Source organism: Lacerta agilis, chromosome 5, assembly GCF_009819535.1.
Source record: "Lacerta agilis isolate rLacAgi1 chromosome 5, rLacAgi1.pri, whole genome shotgun sequence".
In the NCBI taxonomy this organism is placed as follows: Eukaryota; Metazoa; Chordata; class Lepidosauria; order Squamata; family Lacertidae; genus Lacerta; species Lacerta agilis.
The window spans coordinates 28,462,440-28,482,078 of record NC_046316.1 but is presented as its reverse complement, the minus strand read 5'-3'; the positions used below and the strand labels follow the sequence as shown (position 1 = coordinate 28,482,078).

The window sequence follows — 19,639 nt, the reverse complement described above, 5'->3', positions numbered from 1 at the left end:
GGGGAGAAGTTTGAGTCCCGATCCCTATGCAGAGCCCTCCTGTGTTTTGGCATGAGATATAAGCAGAATCGGGTGCACTATAGTTTAAAAAAAAAAACCCGTCTGTGCATTTGCAATCAAAACCCCACATCAAGCCAAATTCTGTGACCTGTGTAAGCGGGTGAAAAATAAGCCCATTTGCAAGATGTCCCTAATAATGAAAAATAACGATCTATTTTAATTGTATATTTTATCTTTACGAATGCTGTCACTATTGTGTTATGCGAGCTGGTCTTTGACCGTAATAAATTACTAGCAATAAATAAATAAATGCAGAATTCTGCAACATTTCTTTTGTGCTAGTCATTAGGAGCATGAGAAACTGCCTCATGCCCTGAAGCCCCACCCCAGCTACCAAAAATCTTATTTATTCCCTGCTTCCTTCCCCTCCCTTGCACACATACTTGCACACATACATCTTCCCCGTCATAAAAGCAGAAGTTCTCAGAAAGCCTCGTTTTGTGGTGCCCCTTTCCCTCCCCCCATGGAAATCACGGCATGCGTGTAGCCTTGGCTAATAACAGAACCCTTTCCTAAGTTGGACCACACCCGCTTGAGCACCATTGCTCCAGCTGGGCATGGCTCCAGAGGCAGAGTTCATTATACTGCCATAGGAATACTTTCCAAGACCCGCTGTGCCTTCTATCGTGGACAAAAGGGAAATGGTCACATCCTCCGATTTATTATATTGAATGTCGGCATATTGATATATGCAGCCGCTAATCCCTGTGATTAATGTGTTTATACTGGAGCTGATTAATGGAGTTGCCTCCCATCAAGGAGCGTTCGGAGGAATATTATTCATGGAATTTGGAATTGGGCATGGGGGGGGGAGTAACCGTTATGAACTTGTGCACGAGTATTCAGCCATTGCATTAAGCAGTAGGTGAGTCGCCATCTTAGTGCAGAACTTAGAGTTAGTTAGTTAGTTAGTTAGTTTGTAGTGTTTGGACCCTGCTCCGGAAGCTGAAAAGCAACTTTACAGCTCAGTTAAAAAGCAAGACAGTTGCTGCCCTCAGGTTTATAATCTAAAAGAGATGACACAAAAGGGGGGAAAGGGATGGAGGGAAGATAAGCAAACTCAGGCACCAGGTCTTTGCAGGACTAGCTGGGATGGAAACAACTTAAGGAGAGGAGGAGCCAAAAGGGTCTGGCCTGTTGACCGAGGTGATGAAGTGGTCCTGCCTCCCATCTTCCCTTCTGCTCTTGCTCCTGCTGCCAAAAGACAGAGGAGAGGGAGGCATTGTCCACTCTGTTAGGGTTTGTGATCTATGTTGGACAGACTAGACAGGGACTACCAAATGAGGAGGGGAGCGTCAGGCAGCAGCAGAGGAGCAGGTGAGATGAGGTCGAGGAGGTTCATGGCAGGCTCTCCTAGACCAGCAGAGTCCCACAGCCCGGATGTCGTCGTCATCCCCCCCCCAATTTGATTGGCAAGTGCTGACTTCTCTGACTGTCTACTCTCCATTCTGTCTTGCAGTGCAAACTGGAGCAGCAAGCCTGCCTGACCAGCAAACAACTGACGGTTAAGTGCGAGGGGCAGTGCCCATGCGCGAGTGAGCATAGCCCGACCTCAGCCACAGACACCAAACAAGGTCAGGGGGGAACATTTTAGCGAATAGCCTGGTGACGGCACCCTCTCTTTCCCTTTCTCTCTGTGCAGCTTTTTGTGTGAACGGCAGAAACAAAAGCATGCCTAAGAGTCTGGCGTTAAATCTTATTCCAAGGGCCCCCAATCTCCCTTGATCGTGCCATATGCATTTCTCTGCCAGGCAAAGGAAACTACATGAGACCGTTATCCAGACGCAGGCAAACTCCCTCCCCCAGTAACACATCTCATGCTGCGGTTTCGTGTGCATTGCCATCATTTTGTTCTGGGAAGGTGACCCTGGGGCTGGCATTACTACCAGGCATCCTTGGGCAGCTCCAGCACTGTGGCAGCGGGTACTGCTGCCGCTTGCCATGGACCCACCTTTTAAAAAAAGGGGGGGAACTAGTTCTCCAAGCTTGGGTCTACTCTCTGAATTTCCCACAAAATGCTCCCTTCCCCACAGTGCAGCATTGTTCTAGGGCAGTTTTCAGAGCACAGTCTCAGCTGCACACTAATGCCAGGTAAGCCCACCAGAGCCCACTGCTGGGGAAGGGCTCCCACCAGAGTACACATTGCACAGGTCCCCCACACACCTTGGGTCTCCTAGACTTGGGTCAACCAAGTGCTGACCTAAGAGCTGTGGGAAAGCTTAAAGCACCAAAAATCAGGTGTGTGTCCCTCCGACTGCTGTTCTGGTCCACGCAATAAAGATTCAGAAATCATTTCAGCACATCTGCCAAGAGCCAGTTCGCATGGAAATGTGAAATCCAGTTCACGCTACATCGTCATTTGCAAAGTGGAGGAAAGAAGGAAATAGGTTCATTTTGTTGTTGCTTAGATTTCTTCCTTGCCCCTCACCATAAGGACCTAAGGCAGGTTTAAAACCAGATGAACTGATTTACAATCAAAAATATAAGGTGGGTCCTAAAAACGTATTAAAGGCCAGGATAAAGAGGTAAGTATCTGCTATGAGGCATGCATGAAATAAATAAATAAAAATAAACAGGATGCTTAATGTTACTTGGCAAATATAGCACTGTTGCCTGAGTAAAACTTAGCAAATTAATTGTGTAATTTTTGTTCAATTAATTGGTATAAAGTTTGCAACCTAATTATTGTAACTTGTTTCTGAGTTGTATGCTATTCTCTACCTAAACCCTTAAAATGGCAGGCTTCTCTCTGCTGCTCTCCATCCCCATAAAAGTACAGAAGGCCAAATTCTAGACAAGTCCAAGATGTGTAACACACTCTGGTTAGGCAAGTGAGTGGTGCTCTTGTCAAATCCTGGAGTTTATCCACCATTTGGACAGCTCAGGCTTTTGTTTAAGGCAGGGAGTGAAATGGACAAGGATTTCCAAGCTAACAAATGTCACACAAGTCACCACCTTCCCCAACTCCACAGTAAGCAGTCCTTTCTGTATTACACACATAAACACACTGAATTTACTCCATGGAAACGGAATATTTTGCTACATAAAAGAGACTCTTGCACAATGGATCAAATAGTGTTTGGGTGTCTTTCATGTTCTTGTGTGGAAAAGCCATAGGAAGCACACTTGTTTGTGCTTGATAACAACTGCATGCTTCCCCCCCCCCCCTTTTTCGGCTCAGTAACTTGACTCCTTCCCAGCTCGGGGTGCTCAGTTAATAATTCTGCATTTGATTTACAGAAACCTGTACTGGGCAAGACTTGGCAGACTTGGGGGATCGGCTCCGTGACTGGTTCCAGCTCCTGCATGAGAATGCCAAGCAGAACAGCTCCGGAAGCGCAGGGGCCAATCCAGTGAACGGTATGCAGAAACTGCAGCCGTTGTCATATGCATACGCGTACACAAACAGTCATGGAAAGACGGGAACGGAGCCATGCAATCTCTGAAGAGGTTCTCTCGGCAGTTACTGGACTGATATCTGTGTCCAGTGATTCCCTTAGACTGAACATCTTTGGGCTGCAGGTGGATGGCTGGCTGCATGATTGAATAGGTTTAAGAAACAAACACTCTTCTGTCCTTGGAAAGCCTGCAGGTTGGGGTGAAAGGGTTGCGTTCAAGGTAGTAGCATTACGGCGAACCGTAAGTCAGGATGAGGATTTCTGCTTGCACAAGGAAATGTTCTCCATCTCTGCTTCCCCCATGCACCCCCTAAATCTCTTCTGGGTTTCCCCCCCACTCTCTGGAGTAGATTTGGGGACAGCGGCTGGAGACCAAGTTGTGTTAATGCAACAGTTCTGTTGAATACCGCCCATATTTCTTCTTATATATTTCTTCCTGGCAGGCTGGTTTTCCACACACAGAGAGCTTTTTATAGGAGATAATGCTGAAACGTGCGATTCAGAATCTATGAAGTGGTACAGGCTTGGGCAGTAGGATATTTCTGAATGCATACTTTGGCTTAACCCAGGGGTTGGGGAACCTGGACTCTCCCATCATCCAGAGCCAGCATGGCCAATGGACAAGGATGGAAGGGAGTTGTAATCCAAAAATATCTGGAGGGCCACTGGTCACCCCACCACCACCCCTTGGCTTAACCCCTCTATTTCCTCTAAGGAAGAAGGTTGTTTCATTCAGGTGTGAGAGACGCAGGAACACATTCAGCTGTAACTTCAGCAGTGCAGAGGAACCGGTGGGAAAAATCCTCCATGTGTTCAGGATCGATGTGAGAAAGCTCTGTGCCCTGCACTGAACGAGGGAAGGTGACCACAATCAGCCCTTCAGCAACTCCTATTAGAGAGGGACGGCCTTGTTGCAATGAATAGGACTTTGCGAGCACCACAGGCTCATTTATTTCACCGGAGCTGGCACAGCAGACGTGCCTGGTTCCGTCAATCTTCATTCCCCCTGTTGTGTCAGCTCTTATTTCCCCTTGTGAAACTAAATTGTTTTTGCTTTGGCTGAGCAGTTACTTGTTGGGTGCCAGCAGCTTGTCGTATTTCGGCACTAAACTGGTCTTTAGTTTATATACCATGAGATCAGGAACGGGGAATCTGCGGCCCTCCAGATGCTGCTGGACTACGAATCTCGTCATCGACCCCAGCTGCCAACCAGGCTGGCTGGGAATGATGGGAAATGTAGTCCAATAAACTCTGTAGGGCCACAGCTTCCTCATCTATGCACTAAACAGTTCTTGAGTCACCATCATGTTCATCCAATCAGATTCGGTGCGTTAAATGCAGATTTACATGTGCCATTTGCCACATTTTCATTAGCTGAAACACAATACTTTGTTCTCAGAGCTGATCTGAGAAATTAACACTCTTAACAACAAGCCGGAGCCTGGAATTTTCAAATAATAATAATAATAATAATAATAATAATAATAATAATAATAATAATAAATCTTGTAGTTGGTGTGATGAAAGGAAAAATGGAAAGTTGGACTGGCTGGTCATCAGCAAATGCACATTTTGTACATTAAACCAAACAAGACCCGGCTCATCTCCTGGCTGCTTCCACAGAGCAGAGCTTTCTGTGTGGGCCACCCACACTCTGCCAGTTGCTGTGTGAGCACAGCAAGGCAAAGGTTTTTGCGCACTTGTTTGTTTTAAACAAGTCCCCAGCCCCTGAGCAGAGTTGGCAGATTGGTCCCAGAGCACACGCAGAACGTGAAGTGCGACCGGTCAGGAGGAAGATCATTAGTTTAAATGTCAATGAACAGAAACCGCCAAGCCGCATGCTTCTCCCACAGGCGGGCCTGATGCATCGGATGAAGTCTTGCCGCGTTGGGAGGGCAATGCCCTCGTGCCACCGTTGGCTCTGCCGCTCCCATCCCTCAGCTTTCGTAAGCAAGCAGTGAGCTGCCGTGGCTCGCCTCCAGCGGTGAGGAAGTCCATCTGGAACCAGCCTGGCAGCAGCATCACAAACTACGTAGGAGCTAGGAAGTGAAGCAGGCCGTGCGGGGAAATGGCAAGGCTCCTGTCTCCTTCAACAGCAGCTGCTTTTCCTAGAGTGCCACTTTGAGAAGCGAGCCGAGCGTGGCGGGCCGATGCCACAGCCATGACCCTTTCAGGCGGGCTGCCACTGTCTTCTGCTGTCCTGCATGCCACGTCCTCCTTGCATCTTCTGCCTCTAGCTTGCCTTCAGGAAGGAGAGGGGTAGCAGCTGGTACCTTGTAGAGGACCAGATTTTGCCAGTGGGCCTGCAGTTGTTCACCTCTGCTCCATACACGCTTAACATGTATTTGCCGTGCAGAACTGTGATGGCGGTACTTTGGGGTTCCCGTGCAGAATTTCCCGTGCAGACGTTTGAATCTTGATGTGCAGCGGCGTCGACAGGCAGCCTTTCCAGGAGAGGCCATGCACGTGCACAGGCTTGTGTTGACGCACGAGCTTTTAAATAAGTAAAAATTCCGCAACTAGGAAGATGGAACCCTGTGAGCGGTATAAATTATGCAGATTGAGCCTATTTGCATAATGCATGCAGCTTCTCTGAGGAGCGGCAAGGCACTCAAGGAGCACCTGCCTCTCAGCCACAGGGTGTTCTGCGCGGCTTCTCATTCGTGTAGCTCCTAAGCATCGCCTACACGTTTTTAATCACCACTGTCTTTGTAGCCATAAGGTCTAGCATCTTGCTTGGTTTCTTTAAAATAACGAGTAGAACCTGCAACAAATCGCTGCAGGTGACCTACCTCTCGGTGCGAGCGCTCCTGTTCAGAGATGCAGGCAGACATGTTATCCTTAGGATACTCCATTGCACACACAGACACACACACCGGGGTTTTTTGTTTCCCAGTTGACACTCAACATTCCACAGCTGCTGAGCATGCTCAGTCTCCATTGGGTTGTCTTTGGGGTGCTTTTGCCTCCTAGGGTGTATTTTTAAAGTTTTATACTTCTTCTTACCTTGAGGTTCACCTTCACACGCAGCTTCCCCCGCCTCGTCTCTCAGAAGCCCCATTTCAGCTCCAAACCACCTGAGTTCACTCTTAGAGGGAACAACGGCCCTCATTACAGCTGTACGCGCAGAGGCACCTTCGCTCCCCCTTACTCTTCTTCCTCACTCTCTGCTGTTGTTGTTTTTTCAAACCCCGTCTGTTTGCAGTGCTGGACAAGAGCCTTGTGGCCAGTTGCAAAGACTCGATTGGCTGGATGTTTTCCAAGCTGGACACCAACGGCGACCTTTTCCTGGACCAGACGGAGCTGGCAGCCATCAACCTGGACAAGTACGAGATCTGCATCCGGCCTTTCTTCAACTCCTGCGACACCTACAAGGACGGCCGCGTCTCCACCGCAGAGTGGTGTTTCTGCTTCTGGCGAGAAAGTGCGTCGCTGCAAGGTTTCTCCTAAGAGTCTTTTGTGTTGACTCCTTCCAGTCAGTCATATCCCGCCGTTCTTTATATAGTGCCAACTGTGATGCTGAAACAGATACACACACACACCGACAAATGGGCTTCTCCCTATCTTTCATTGATGCCACTAAGCAAGAGGCCTCTTCTGGCTCAAGTTTTTTACCATAGCATAGTACTAAGTTCAAGGGATGCGGGTGGTGCTGTGGGTTAAACCACAGAGCCTAGGGCTTGCCGATCAGAAGGTCGGCGGTTCGAATCCCCACGATGGGGTGAGCTCCTGTTGCTTGGTCCCAGCTCCTGCCAACCTAGCAGTTCGAAAGCACTGGGTTCCCAAAGCTGGTCACAAGGTTGGGGAGTGGAGGGTAGCCTTGGTCCAAAGTTATTTAGGACTTTGTATGCAAGCAGCAGAGATGCGGGTGGCACTGTAGTCTAAACCACAATGTCTCTTGGGCTTGCCGATAAGAAGATCGGTGGTTCGAATCCCTGCTACGGGGTGAGCTCCCATTTCTCAGTTCCAGCTCCTGCCAACCTAGCATGCCAAAAAGTGCAAGTAGATAAATAGGTACCGCTCTGGCGGGAAGGTAAATGGCGTTTCCGTGTGCTGCTCTGGTTTGCCAGAAGCGGCTTAGTCATCCTGGCCACATAACCCAGAAACTGTATGCTGGCTCCCTCGGCCAATAAAGCGAGATGAGCGCCACAACCCCAGAGTCGTCCACAACTGGACCTAATGGTCAGGGGTCCCTTTACCTTTACCTTTAGGACTAAGTTCACTGTGTTTAAAGAGGCACTCATTACAGCCCCACTTAGATTAAAGATCATCATCCTTTATTTGCACGCCACCTTTCCGTCATAAATTTTGCTCGTGGTGGCAAAACTGGCTAAGTGGCAACAGAATTTAACAATAAGTTAACCAAAACATCTCAGCATCTCAGTAAGAAATATACCAAAAATTGAACATTAGTAAGGTCTACTAATAAAATGCAGAAACATCCCTGTAAATAAGGCACCTTCAAGATTAATTCTGGACCCCAACGGAAGCCCCAAAACATCACCCCACCTTGATAGTCTCTAGCAGCATGGTTTTTTTTTCCAGACTTGCAGTGAAGATGGTCTGTCTTATATTTTCTCCCCAGGAGCTGCCAATGGTTTTTAGGAGGGAAAATATTTGCTTAGCATTTGTGTAGTGCTTTTTCTTATGAACTCAGAGCCCTTTGCATACACACACACACACACACACACACACACACACACACACACACACACAGAAAACACACACTTCAATAATCCTTGCAAGGTAGACCAGTGCTGTTAGTAAATGAAACACCTGGTATTTATGTAACTGGTTTTTCTTAAGGGCTCAGAGTGCTTTGCATATTTTACGTTAATTATCCTTCCAGCAGTACTGCAAGGTAGGCCAGTTCTTTTACCCTCGTATCAGAGATTACTGGGGGAGAGCGGCTCATTTACTGACAAGCGCACAGCTCCACTGAGATTGTTTTGAACTGGTTTTTGGCAATCCTGGAATGGACGCACGTTTTGCTTTGGGTGTTTCAGAGCCTCCTTGTCTTGTGGAGCTGGAGAGGATACAGATCCAGGAAGCAGCCAAAAAGAAGCCCGGTGAGTTGTGGAAATGGGGAGCTATTTGGGGATGGGTGAGAGAAGGGGAAAGGGATCTTGTGGATGTCTCGGTGCTGATAGTCGATGCTTGGAAGGCACTTCACCAGGCAGTGCTGTCTTGCAAAGTCTCTTTCTCCCAAACCCCATCTCTGCTTGCCCCACAGAGGATCCACACCTGTTTTAGATGATGGTGTCCTCCCTAAGGTCCAGCTCAGGCACCCCCAAACTCAGCACTCTGGCTGTTTTGGGACTACAATTCCCATAATCCCTGAACACTGGTCCTGTTAGCTAGGGATGATGGGAGTTGTAGTCCCAAAACAGCTGGAGGCAGTGGCGGAGCTTCATGTACTGGCACTGGGGGGCAGAGAGCAGGCGGGAGTGGGGCTGGTGTGCGTCCTGGGGGCGTGGCGTGCTGTCTGCGTGGGCGTGGGGGGCAGCCGCGATGGCACCCCACCAGGATCGTGCTGCCGGGCCATGCCCAAAGCAGCCTTATGACTGCAGCCATTTGTGTGAGCAAATCCCCATTCTGGGCAGATTTCAGCGATAATCGTGCAACAAGCTCATTGTCACAGGGCAGGGGTGGTTGTGGTGGTGCATTGCCCTGGCCGTGTGCATATATGGCAACCCACTTACTACACATTATGATTTTTGTCAGTGGTTTTTGCACACCATAATTCTTGTCAGGGAAACAGTCACTGCGTGAAGATTTCCCCTTGTCATTTTCCATTGCTTATGTTTATTCATGAAAGCGCCTCTGAGGTCAGATTTTTTTATTTATTCAACTGTGTACTGAAGCAGCTTATTTTTTAAAGTAGTTCCAAGCATTATTAAATATAAAGTCCATACTCTGGCCAATTATTCCTTACAGTCTAAGCTCCTTTCTTATTCAAAGTGTATGATCTTCCTTTAAATTCCCAGTTATACAAGATGCTGCTAGGGTTGCCATGTGTCCTCTTTTCCCAGGACACGTCCTCTTTTTCGCTCTTCAAAACACGGCAAACCTAAAAATCATTTCCCAGCAATGAAGTCCTGCTGCTGCAACCATTGTATCCCAACTCTACTGACGCCCTGTTGCTGATTTTGCTTTCCCAGGGATCTTCATCCCCAGCTGTGATGAGGATGGGTACTATCGGAAGATGCAGTGTGACCCAAGCAGTGGGGAGTGTTGGTGCGTGGACCACCTTGGCATGGAACTAACAGGAACGCGGATGCATGGGAATCCAGATTGTGGTAAGGAGAATGGAGAGGCGAGGTGGGGAGAACTGTTGGAGGGTTGGAGCACAAAATGTACGCATGGCACACGACAAGGGGGGAGCCCCTCCAACGTGGCCCCCCGTCGTGGACTGGTTGGATGCAGAGGAACGGTGGAAAGAACCAGCTGTGGAACCCACAAGAAGGCTCAGCCCAGGGAATGGCGGTGGGACCACAATGAGCGGTCAGAGGGAGAAGACTGGGAATAGGAGGTGTCGGAAGCTGAAGAGGTAACAGGGCTGAGTGAGCAGGGAGAGTCTGTGGCAGAAAGAAGTCCTGGAGCTGAAGCAGGAGAGGAGGGAGCCCAAGAGGCAGAGAGGAGTCTGGCTAATAATAATAATAATAAGAGTTTGGATTGATATCCCGCTTTTCACTACCCGAAGGAGTCTCAAAGCGGCTAACATTCTCCTTTCCCTTCCTCCCCCACAACAAACACTCTGTGAGGTGAGTGAGGCTGAGAGACTTCAAAGAAGTGTGACTAGCCCAAGGTCACCCAGCAGCTGCATGTGGAGGAGCGGAGACATGAACCTGGTTCCCCAGATTACAAGTCTACCGCTCTTAACCACTACACCACACTGGCTCACAGAGGCACAAGTGTTTCCCGCTCCTGCTGCGACCAGCTCCCCTCCCCCTGGTCTCCAGAACATGCAGAGAAATGAAGAGGGCGGAGGAATGGGAGACAAGACAACAGAGCCTTAGGCTGCCAGGGAAGGAATTGAGGGAGGAGCCTTACAGAGCGGTGGGAAGGTGGGGACCTCGCAACTGCTTCACTGGGGCAAGACCTACTAGGAAGAGTTGCTGTGATCTCTAGGCCTGCACTGTTTTGGTTTCTTCGAATAAAGAGTTAACTTCACAGACACTGGACTTAGGCAGCAGTGAGGAGGTGGGAACCTTCAGTCTCAGCAAGTGCTTCTGGGTGGGGTGGAGGGGCAAGACTGGCCGGAGGCGAGTTGCTGTGCTCACAAGGCCTGACACTCCTTTCTCTCTCTCTCTCTCTCTCTCTCTCTCTCCATCTCTCTCTCATCTCTCTCTCTCTCTCTTTTTGCTAACAAAGAGTTAACTCCGACTTGCTCAGTGTGATTTCCTGCTGGCTTGCTCCTGTTGGCCCCACTCATAGAGTTGAGCAGAAAGGCTTCCTCACCATGGAAGAAGCGAATGAAAGCTTTCTGAGGGGGAGGGTTCACCATCCACGGTTACCAAAGTGCCGCACCGCCGTTTCCTTACTAACGCTGCTGCTTCTGCTGTTGTTGTTCTTGTTGCAGATGATATCGTTGGATTCTCGGGGGACTTTGGGAGTGGCGTCGGGTGGGAAGACGAGGAAGAGAAAGAGACTGAGGAAGCCGGCGAGGAGGCCGAGGAGGAGGAGGGCGAAGTGGGAGAGGCCGACGATGGAGGCTACATCTGGTAGAAGCCGCCGAGGGCACAGTTTGGTCAGGATGCTGGCTGCAGGGCTGGGAGACGGCCGTCGAAACCCGAAGGAGAGGAACAGCTTAACAAGATGATCAGGAAACACAGTTGAATGTAACTAACTATGGCAGAACATGTTGTGTGTGCGTGTGTGAGTGTATGTATGTATGTATGCACCTGCCTGGGTGAGTCCATTCTCCTTACAGGGCCGTGGGGATTATCTGTTTCCCACCCCCCAGCTTAGCAGAGATCAAAGCTGTATCAAAGCAAAATGGGAAAGGGGGCAAAGTAATCTGCACTGTAGGTTCGGGTGGTCTTTTTATATATATAAATATATTTAAAAAGTGTAATTTAATTTAATGTTTAAATTGTCTTATCACACATTTCCGCTCGTAGCCAGACCCCCAAATATGTTTACCCGCCCCATCATCTCTCGTGTTATGGTTCCTAGCAATAGCTTCCAATAATTTACACATTGTTAGGTATGTACACCCTGGTGCACCAGATCGCTTTCAAGCACATACCTCTACAAGCGCCCAGGAGCTCTGCCAACCATTCCTGAGTCTTGTTGCAACGGAAGAGGTGTGATCACCTGGACTTCAGCTGACAGGTCAGGGATGAAGAGCATCCCCTTTCTCTTCCTTTGACCAAATGTAAGATCCCTATCAGGCTGGGACAGATAGCACAGCGCTGGTTCCAAACTTGGCTAGCATATCACGTACTTCTCAGACACCGAGAGGGTCCTGCAAAATCCTGCCTCCCTGGAATATTCCCCACAGGAGGTTTGGTGTATTGATTTAAGAACTGACAGGTGATCACAGGGTTGCGCCCGCCGATTTAGAGGGTCCCAAGGAAGGGCCTTGCAAACTTGTCTCAACTTTATCTCTGGTCGCTGTAGAATGACGGGCTTCCATTTGGCCTCTCGGTGCCCTGGCAGAGTGACAGAGGCATTTGGGCACACAATTGGCTGAGAAACACTGTTGTTGTTTTTTTAAAAAAAATGAGAAATAACGTTATTGATTGTGGAACGCAAATTGTGGAGCAGGCTAGGGTAACCAATGACAAAAAGGCATCCCTAGCTAGGAACAAAGTTCCCATGATGAAAACGGGGGGCCCATCATCTGTCAATACCTAAACAGCCACCCCAGTTACTTTGCTTCCAAATGATTTGGGTTGCAGTGTGGCGTTGCTATTGGCTGCTTTGTTTTCTAGGTAAAGATGCTTGGCAAGATGCTCTTTTCTACATTCTTTCCAGGTCAGGGGAACTGTAGGCTTTCCGCCTGGATAGGGTGCACCACGGCAAACTTAAATTCTCCTTTGAAAGAGACAGTTGTCCCACTGCTGCTGCATTTGGACGCACCCACTGCTTTGTTGGCATGGGTTCCTGCAGGTGTGAGATTGTGTGTGTGTGTGTGTGTGTGTGTGTGTGTGTGTGTTGCGAGTGCATAGGTGTGGCAGCCACGGGTGCCCTCACGCAGTGTGAGCAGATGGCGGGTGTTTGCGTGCGTGGAGAATGAGGGAGAGCCAGCTTGGCTTATTACATTGAGCATTCCAGAGCTTACGCAAAAACTGCGCTTCCAGTAGAGCCATCTAGGCTTTCTGTGCGGCTCCATATCCTTCAAATACACACACACAAAAATATATGAATAACTGTGGGATTTTAATTTTTTTTTAACGTGAGCTAAACCTCCCAATGAGCCCGGCCACATGCTTGCAGTGGCACCATAACAGAGAACACTTGTGTAGCCCAGCTGTGATAATAAACAAGCCTTGCTGTGTTGACCTCTCTTAACCTTCCTTCTTGCCTAGGCTTTTCCCTCTCTATTTGTCTCTGTCTATATACACACCCGCACGCTTCACACCCCTCCTTTATTCCACTATTTCTTCTACTTTTCTGCAGAGAGAATAATAGATTATGACAGAGCGAGACTTGGAACTTGTCACTGCCAGGAGGGAGTGGCCTTCTCAGTCCATGTCCTTTGGGAAATTCCTCCTTTTCCTCCTTAGATTTGCATTTTTGTACCCTCCCCCCCTTCCCTTTCTGCTGCTAAGCGATCTATTTGCATCTTGCTAATACACAGTCACAGAATTGTAGAGTTGGAAGGGACCCTGAGGATCATGTAGTCCAACCCTCTGCAATGCAGGAATATGCATCTGTCCCATATAGGGATTGAACCTGCAACCTCAGCACCAACTACCCAGTGACTTACTCGAGCTTTGGTTTCTGAAAAGCCCCTCTCTAGAGGTCTCCTCCACTGTTGTTGCCTCCTTCCCCCTTCTGCCTGCGTGTCTGGGACTGAATTCCCCAGTTGTGCATGTTTAAATAACCTGTAAATACACCTTTCGAATCCAGGAAGCAAATTTTTGCTAACTTCACTAGGCAGGGCAGCACCCCAAAATTAATGCAAAAGGAAGAATTGCCCGTCTATGGGGTGTTTTAATGGATGGCACAGTGGCCTCTCCTTGCCAACCTGGTTTGCCCCATCCAGGGAAGCAGCAATGATGGTGCCCCTCCACACCAGACACTCTTGAATACTGTAGAACTGGGGGGACAGGGATGGACAATTTTGTGTGTGTGTGTGTGTGTGTGCTTTCTGTGTTGATAACAAGGTTTATGCTTTATGATTGCTTGTCCTCCTTGACACCTTTGATGACAGCCTTGGAGACGGACGATAGGGTTTTGTTTTGTTCCCAGAGGTTTGAAGGTAGAATGGCAGACAAATAGTGGCCTCTGACTGATCCTCATTCCCAGCGTTGTGTCTGATCGCAGGTTTTTGTAGGTTTTGGCTGTCAAAAAGAACTGCTCAAAAACCAAATTCTCAAAAAATTATTGCATCGACTGAAGACAAAGGAATGAGTGTCAGTGCCATGGAAAACAGTAAGTCAACCATGCCACTTTCAACTCTCTTTTTAAGAACTATTTTCTCTCTCCAGGTTGTCTAGCTCTGCCCAGTTTTGAAAGAAAAACTTCCCCATGGGACAAAAGACGTACTTATTCCCCACTGGAAGAGAAAGCTCTCCATTTTCTTAAGGGGAGTTAAAAAGTAACTGGAGAGCATTTTTTCTTCTTATGGTGAACACATAATGTCTTTTGCCTATTCTCTGCTTCCAGCCTTAATTTTACACCCCATTTGTTTTAATGCATTTTTAGCTGATTCGTAGTACCTCGTGACACATTCTCTGACTTCTAGGGTAGCCGAAGCAGAAGATACGTCATCCCAAACGACGTCCGTAGGAGGAACTCTTGCTGCCCTGTAGGGTTCACCTTGCCAAGTGGGCTTGGGGGCAGAATTAAAGGCTTCCTGTTTCTCCTTGGGTTGCCAACTACTTTCCTAACAGAGAACAGAGAAATACCGCAGGAGCAAACTTCCCAATCACTGTGACTCCATGACTGTTCAATGTGGGGATTATTTTATCTGTAGCGCTTCTCCTGTCATGCAGCTGTTCAAAGACATGCGAGGAAGGCTTTGTGTCGAGTCAGTGAATCGAATCTCAGCTCCCCAGACCTTTTTGCTAGGGTTAAAAGAGTGTTTGGATTAGTCCAAATAACCTCTGAGCATGTGCAATGCCCCTTCCTACTGGGTAATCTGAAATGGGCCTCTTTCACATATCTGGATTACATGGCAGGTCTTTCAAGATAAGAGGCTGACTTTTGGAGCAGGTTTGAATCTCAGGGCAGGGTCCTGCTGAGGAAAAGGAGTTGGCAACCCTAGACTTTGCTTTGAGGTTGATTAGATCATCCCAGTTTTCAAAATCTCACTCTTTTCTTCCAAACCCGCAAGCTAGTCTGAATGTTGTAAATAAGGAAACAACACTTGGTGCGTGCACGCCCCCCCCCCCTCTCGCACACAAGTTCTCCCTCTTCACATCTTTGTGTTCCACACCACGTTCGCCCCATCAATGCTGTTTGTTTTCAAAAAGAGCAGGAACTGTCTTAACCAGCCTGGGAATTCAACACCAGAGATGACTTAAAAGAAATAATAAAAAAGAGTCTCTTCCCCAAGGAAGCAGCTAGGATATCATCACCATATCAAGCAGCCATGCCAGCGCTGGAGCTGTGTGTATCAGGCAGTTCCGACAACTTTACCTGTTTTGCCATCTCTGTGCTGGCAGAGGGGAGAAAGGACAAGCGAGGAAGCTCTTATCATACCATTGGTATCAACCAGATTCGGATTTCTGAAAACAGGCTACATTGCCACCATTTATTTATTTTTCCATGCATTTGCTTGAGCCCTGTGCAAATAAGAAAGAGCAAGCCTGCTTCTGAGCATAAGTACGTAATGTTTTGGTTGCTTCAACAAATTGGCCAAAGGGGTCGCCCTAATAGCAGATGCTCCTTTTCTTTGTTGCTTGTCTCCCTTCATACATTTTTAGGTTTGCCCCTAAGATGATCACATTTTTAGGCGTACGCTGACACAAGCGACTGTAGTATGGCTTTTGCAGCATGTTTTGAATCAGTGTGTGTCATCTGAGTACTCTTGTCAAGAAACTGATTGGCAGCAACTACCTGGCGACTGTGCCCTCAGTAGCAAACCCAGATTTGCCTTTGTGTAATGTATGAAACATTCCTATGGGCCTGATCCTTGCTGTTTTTAGCCGGTGAAGTCCTCTTTCTATTTTTTTGAGCTTTGAGGAGGATCAAGCTCTCCTGATCCTCCCTGGGAGAGCTAAGCAATCGCTTGCTCGGGTGGGCAAGAAATTGCCTTCCATTGGAACCCCTTATCGGCCAATGATCACAGGACAAATGAATATATCTGGAAGAATGCTTGGTTTTCATGTGTGCAAATATTATTTTCCCTTGCTCTTCATTGATTCTGGATGCTGGAGGGGAAGGAAATGGACCATTCTTCTTCTCCAGAGTGCAGCTGAAAAGAATTAACATCCAAGGGAAGGAAATCTTTGCAATGTGTTAAACTAAGACTGCAGCTAACCATTTCATCCAAAGGTTCTTATATTCAGAAGTGACTTCAATTCATTTTAAAATGCGGAGCGTAGACTGCAGTTCTTGAACCAGTAGTGTGTCTGCTTCTACATATGGAATTCCCTCCATGTATCAAGGCAATTGTGTTAGTTACTGGGGGGAGTTAGGCTCACAGGTGTGCTGCTTTTGAAATCTGCCCAGTACACAAACACACCTCTCTTCTTCCCCTTAGTGTCCAAATCTGAAATAGATCATTTCTACACATTTATCGCAAGCCTCCCCACACCGAACAAATGAAAGTAGCTCTGTCTAGTCCAATCTATTAAACCTTTCTCTCTTCTCTGTATTGAATATCAGCTCAGTGTTGATGGAAAGAATGTGTATATTAAAAACCACTAGTAGATTAAGTATTTTTAAAAGTGTTAAAATGAGTTGATTTTTTTTTTTTGAAAGGGGGGGGAAAAAACCCAACAGCATTTTATGCTTAACAAACCAGAAATCGAGAAACAAACTCGCCTATAGCCTGAGAACATATTTAAGTCTTATGTGCAATAATAACTTCTGAACTTTATAGCGTTAAACATCGTGTTCAAGTGCTTTGATTTCAGTTTGTATATTTCAGTGCTGCAAGTGTATCTCGGTAATTCTAGACGATTAAAAATGAAACAACAAAAAAAGTGTTAGAACGTATGTGTGTGCATATGGCGGGCGCTGGAACACCAGCGGGGGCAAGCCTGCCCAAGTTCTTAGCCTTTGAAATCCTATTGCGGCCTTTGCTAGTCTCGTGCCCTCCGGATATCCACTTTGGACTACAGTTCCCATCAGACCCTGCGTGGACCTGATGGGAGTTGGCAGTCCAGGACATTCGGAGGGTGCCATGTTGGCAAAAGCTGTTCCAATGGGAGAGTTTAAACACTTCCTTCCACGGAAATTGTTCTGGGACTTTAAGAGCTCAACTTGGGCGAGACCTTGCCCCCCCAGGCTCCTTCTGTTCCTAGGGCGCCCTCTCCCCTCCCTCCCAGCTGTGACACTCCTGTATCGCTTTCCCGGTGGCTCCCTGGGAAACTGTTTCACATTGTCGGTTCTCTGCCTAATAACTTAACTTAACTTAACCTAAGGAAACAAGTACACACGTACACCATTCCAAGAAATGAAATGCAACCTTATTTTTTAAAAAAAGAAAATAAAAATTTATAAACATCACTCCGTGTGGTTTGTAATGGCAGCGGGGAGGGGACTGGGGTTGGGGAAGAGTTCGAGAAGACAGAAGGGCGCTGATGTGCGCTCAGGGAAGACGTCTGCTCGTAAAAACGCCCACCTAGCTGTGGCACTTCCGGGATGAATCCCCACTTCTTGCCGTCTGCTAGCTTAGGAAAGGCATTTCTGTGATTTGAGCTGGGAGGCGGCCTCAGAACTGCTTTGCAGGGGCAGAACAGCTCAATGGGCAAATGCAGTCATGTGGGTATATGTGGAACTCCTAGAACAGAGGTGGCGAGCGTCTGGCCCACAACCTCAAGTACGCGCCTAAACTACAGTTGCCATTTTTCAAAAAGTCAAAACCAGGACACCCCGAAAGTTGTTGAGCCTTGACCCTCTTCTCATCGGCCTGGAGTGCTTTTCAAAGCATCTCCCACCACACCCCAGAGCACATCTTGCAGGAGGATTGGGGGAAGCAACAGGTTTCCAGATTTGGGTGGACTACAACTCCCATCATCCTCAGCAACTGGCCGTGCAGGTGGGAGCTGGCGTCCACTAAACTCTGCTGGGCCACAGGTTCTGCATTCCTATGTTGCAAAAATGTTCACCTGTGGAGGATCTGCTCTACCTCGATGGTAGCATTCGGAAGCAAGTACTGTGCAGATCTCTGCCATCCACACTGCAAAAGCTCCAATGCTCCTGGCAGTTCCAATGATTGCGAGAGAATAAGAGGCGACAAAGGCTCTCCTTGCTCTGCCAGATAAGCAGCGCTGGCTTGCTGGCGAGGATTCGGTTCTCTGCTCCCACATAAAGCCACAAGGAAAAAGGGAGCGATGCCAAGTCGAAATGGGAACGAAGCGTTGAGTCGCCCCTGCAGAACGCCACAGGCCTCTCCTGCTGCAGTGTGGGCACATTGCTCACTGTCACTCTGCTGCGGTCGGCCGTTGGCAGGCCGCGAGCCAACAAAGCCACAGAGGATTTTTCTCTCTCCTTGCTTTCCCATTATCGCCAGGGCAAGACTTTGCGAGTTGCAGCTGTCCCCTCAGCTGCCTGCATTTCTAGGCCCACTTCCAGGGCCTGAACAGTGGCGGGCCTGTTCGCCAAGGCTTCGCACGACAGCACCTGCAGAGAGAGTTAACTCTTTGGCTTCTCAGGGGCTCGTGCTGTGTTGCAATTTGTATGAAGAAAATAGGCTTCTGGACACCAAAGGCACGCAAACTCCCACTTTTTGCCTATTGAGCGTGTCAGGCCAGTCCTAGTATGGCAGCAGGTTGAGGCAACCTGCTTTGAGCAGGGCCCAGGATGCGGGTGGCGGGAAATCGGGGCCGCGCATCCCATTTTGCCAGTCAAGGCAAAAGGGAAATGTACTACCGTGTTGGCCCTGAACCCTTAGCTGGGTTGCACGGCGGCTGCTGCAAAACGACAGCAGTTCCTGGTGAGAATTCGCTGAAATCTCGCAAGATCTCCCCAGATCCGTGGGGCAGAGGGGGCACTGCTTCTTTGGTTTCTGCTGCCCTGAGGCGGCTGCTTCAAGTTGCCTCATGGGCGAGCTGGTCCTAGGGGGAAATAGAAGACGTGAATGTCTGACTCTGACTGGAGCAGCAAGAGACTATCATTCTGGGGAGCTCTGCTTCAGGTGGCAAAATGTCTTGGGCCGGCACTGTATAACCAGGAAAGGCCATTAACAGCTCACATACCAATATGGGGGTTCAGACACAGGCCACACTCTGACCATTAGGAGACAGACTCTTTGGAGAAAGACACAGAAAGAGGAAAAACCAAGAGGCACTTCCCATTTTCCCCTGAGCCAAACTTTCCAGGCCTCTGTTGGGTAAAGTTCTAGTCTGGTCAGGGACCCTACAGGGGAGGGTACATGCAGCAATGGGACCAGGTGAGTGCTGTTGTCCCAACAAGCTGTCTGGGACATCAGGGACGGAATATGCAACAAATTGGAAGAGCAACAGCACTTACTAGGGCTCTGCAGAGAAACGTTTATGTGCAATGCGCTGCCCTGTAAATAGTGAGCTGAGGTATTTTTTTTTCAGTTCTTCTCCAAAATTGTCTCAGGCTGTGCCTGATAAGGGGCCTGCGTATTTTTGCCCTTGGATGTCCGTGACGCTGGATTTCAAAGTGTAAAGTGAGATGCAGTCCTCGGTTGTTATGGGCAACTTGAAGCCGCACCAGCGAAGCTTCCAGGCTGTGCCGTGATCACAGCATTTCTCATTTTTAAACAGGAGTTTGGCTTTCCATTTGACTCTGCCTCTCAAAGCTTGTATCTTCCTGGCACCAACTTCCAGGTGGCTCGTTCTGGCAGCCGGCTTCTCACAAGCAATATC

At 48.3% G+C, this 19,639-nt stretch overlaps 1 protein-coding gene across 1 annotated transcript in view; it reads left to right on the top strand.

Moving 5' to 3' along the window:
* Nucleotides 1–11,292, top strand: part of SPOCK2 (SPARC (osteonectin), cwcv and kazal like domains proteoglycan 2) — a 72,423-nt gene extending 61,131 nt beyond the window's left edge. The window contains exons 6-11 of the mRNA XM_033149107.1: nucleotides 1,520–1,634; nucleotides 3,301–3,420; nucleotides 6,664–6,882; nucleotides 8,465–8,527; nucleotides 9,620–9,757; nucleotides 11,041–11,292. Coding sequence (XP_033004998.1) covers nucleotides 1,520–1,634; nucleotides 3,301–3,420; nucleotides 6,664–6,882; nucleotides 8,465–8,527; nucleotides 9,620–9,757; nucleotides 11,041–11,186 — 801 coding nt within the window. The 3' untranslated portion in view covers nucleotides 11,187–11,292. The remainder of the gene's footprint in view (nucleotides 1–1,519; nucleotides 1,635–3,300; nucleotides 3,421–6,663; nucleotides 6,883–8,464; nucleotides 8,528–9,619; nucleotides 9,758–11,040) is intronic.
* The last annotated feature ends 8,347 nt before the right edge of the window (nucleotides 11,293–19,639 follow it).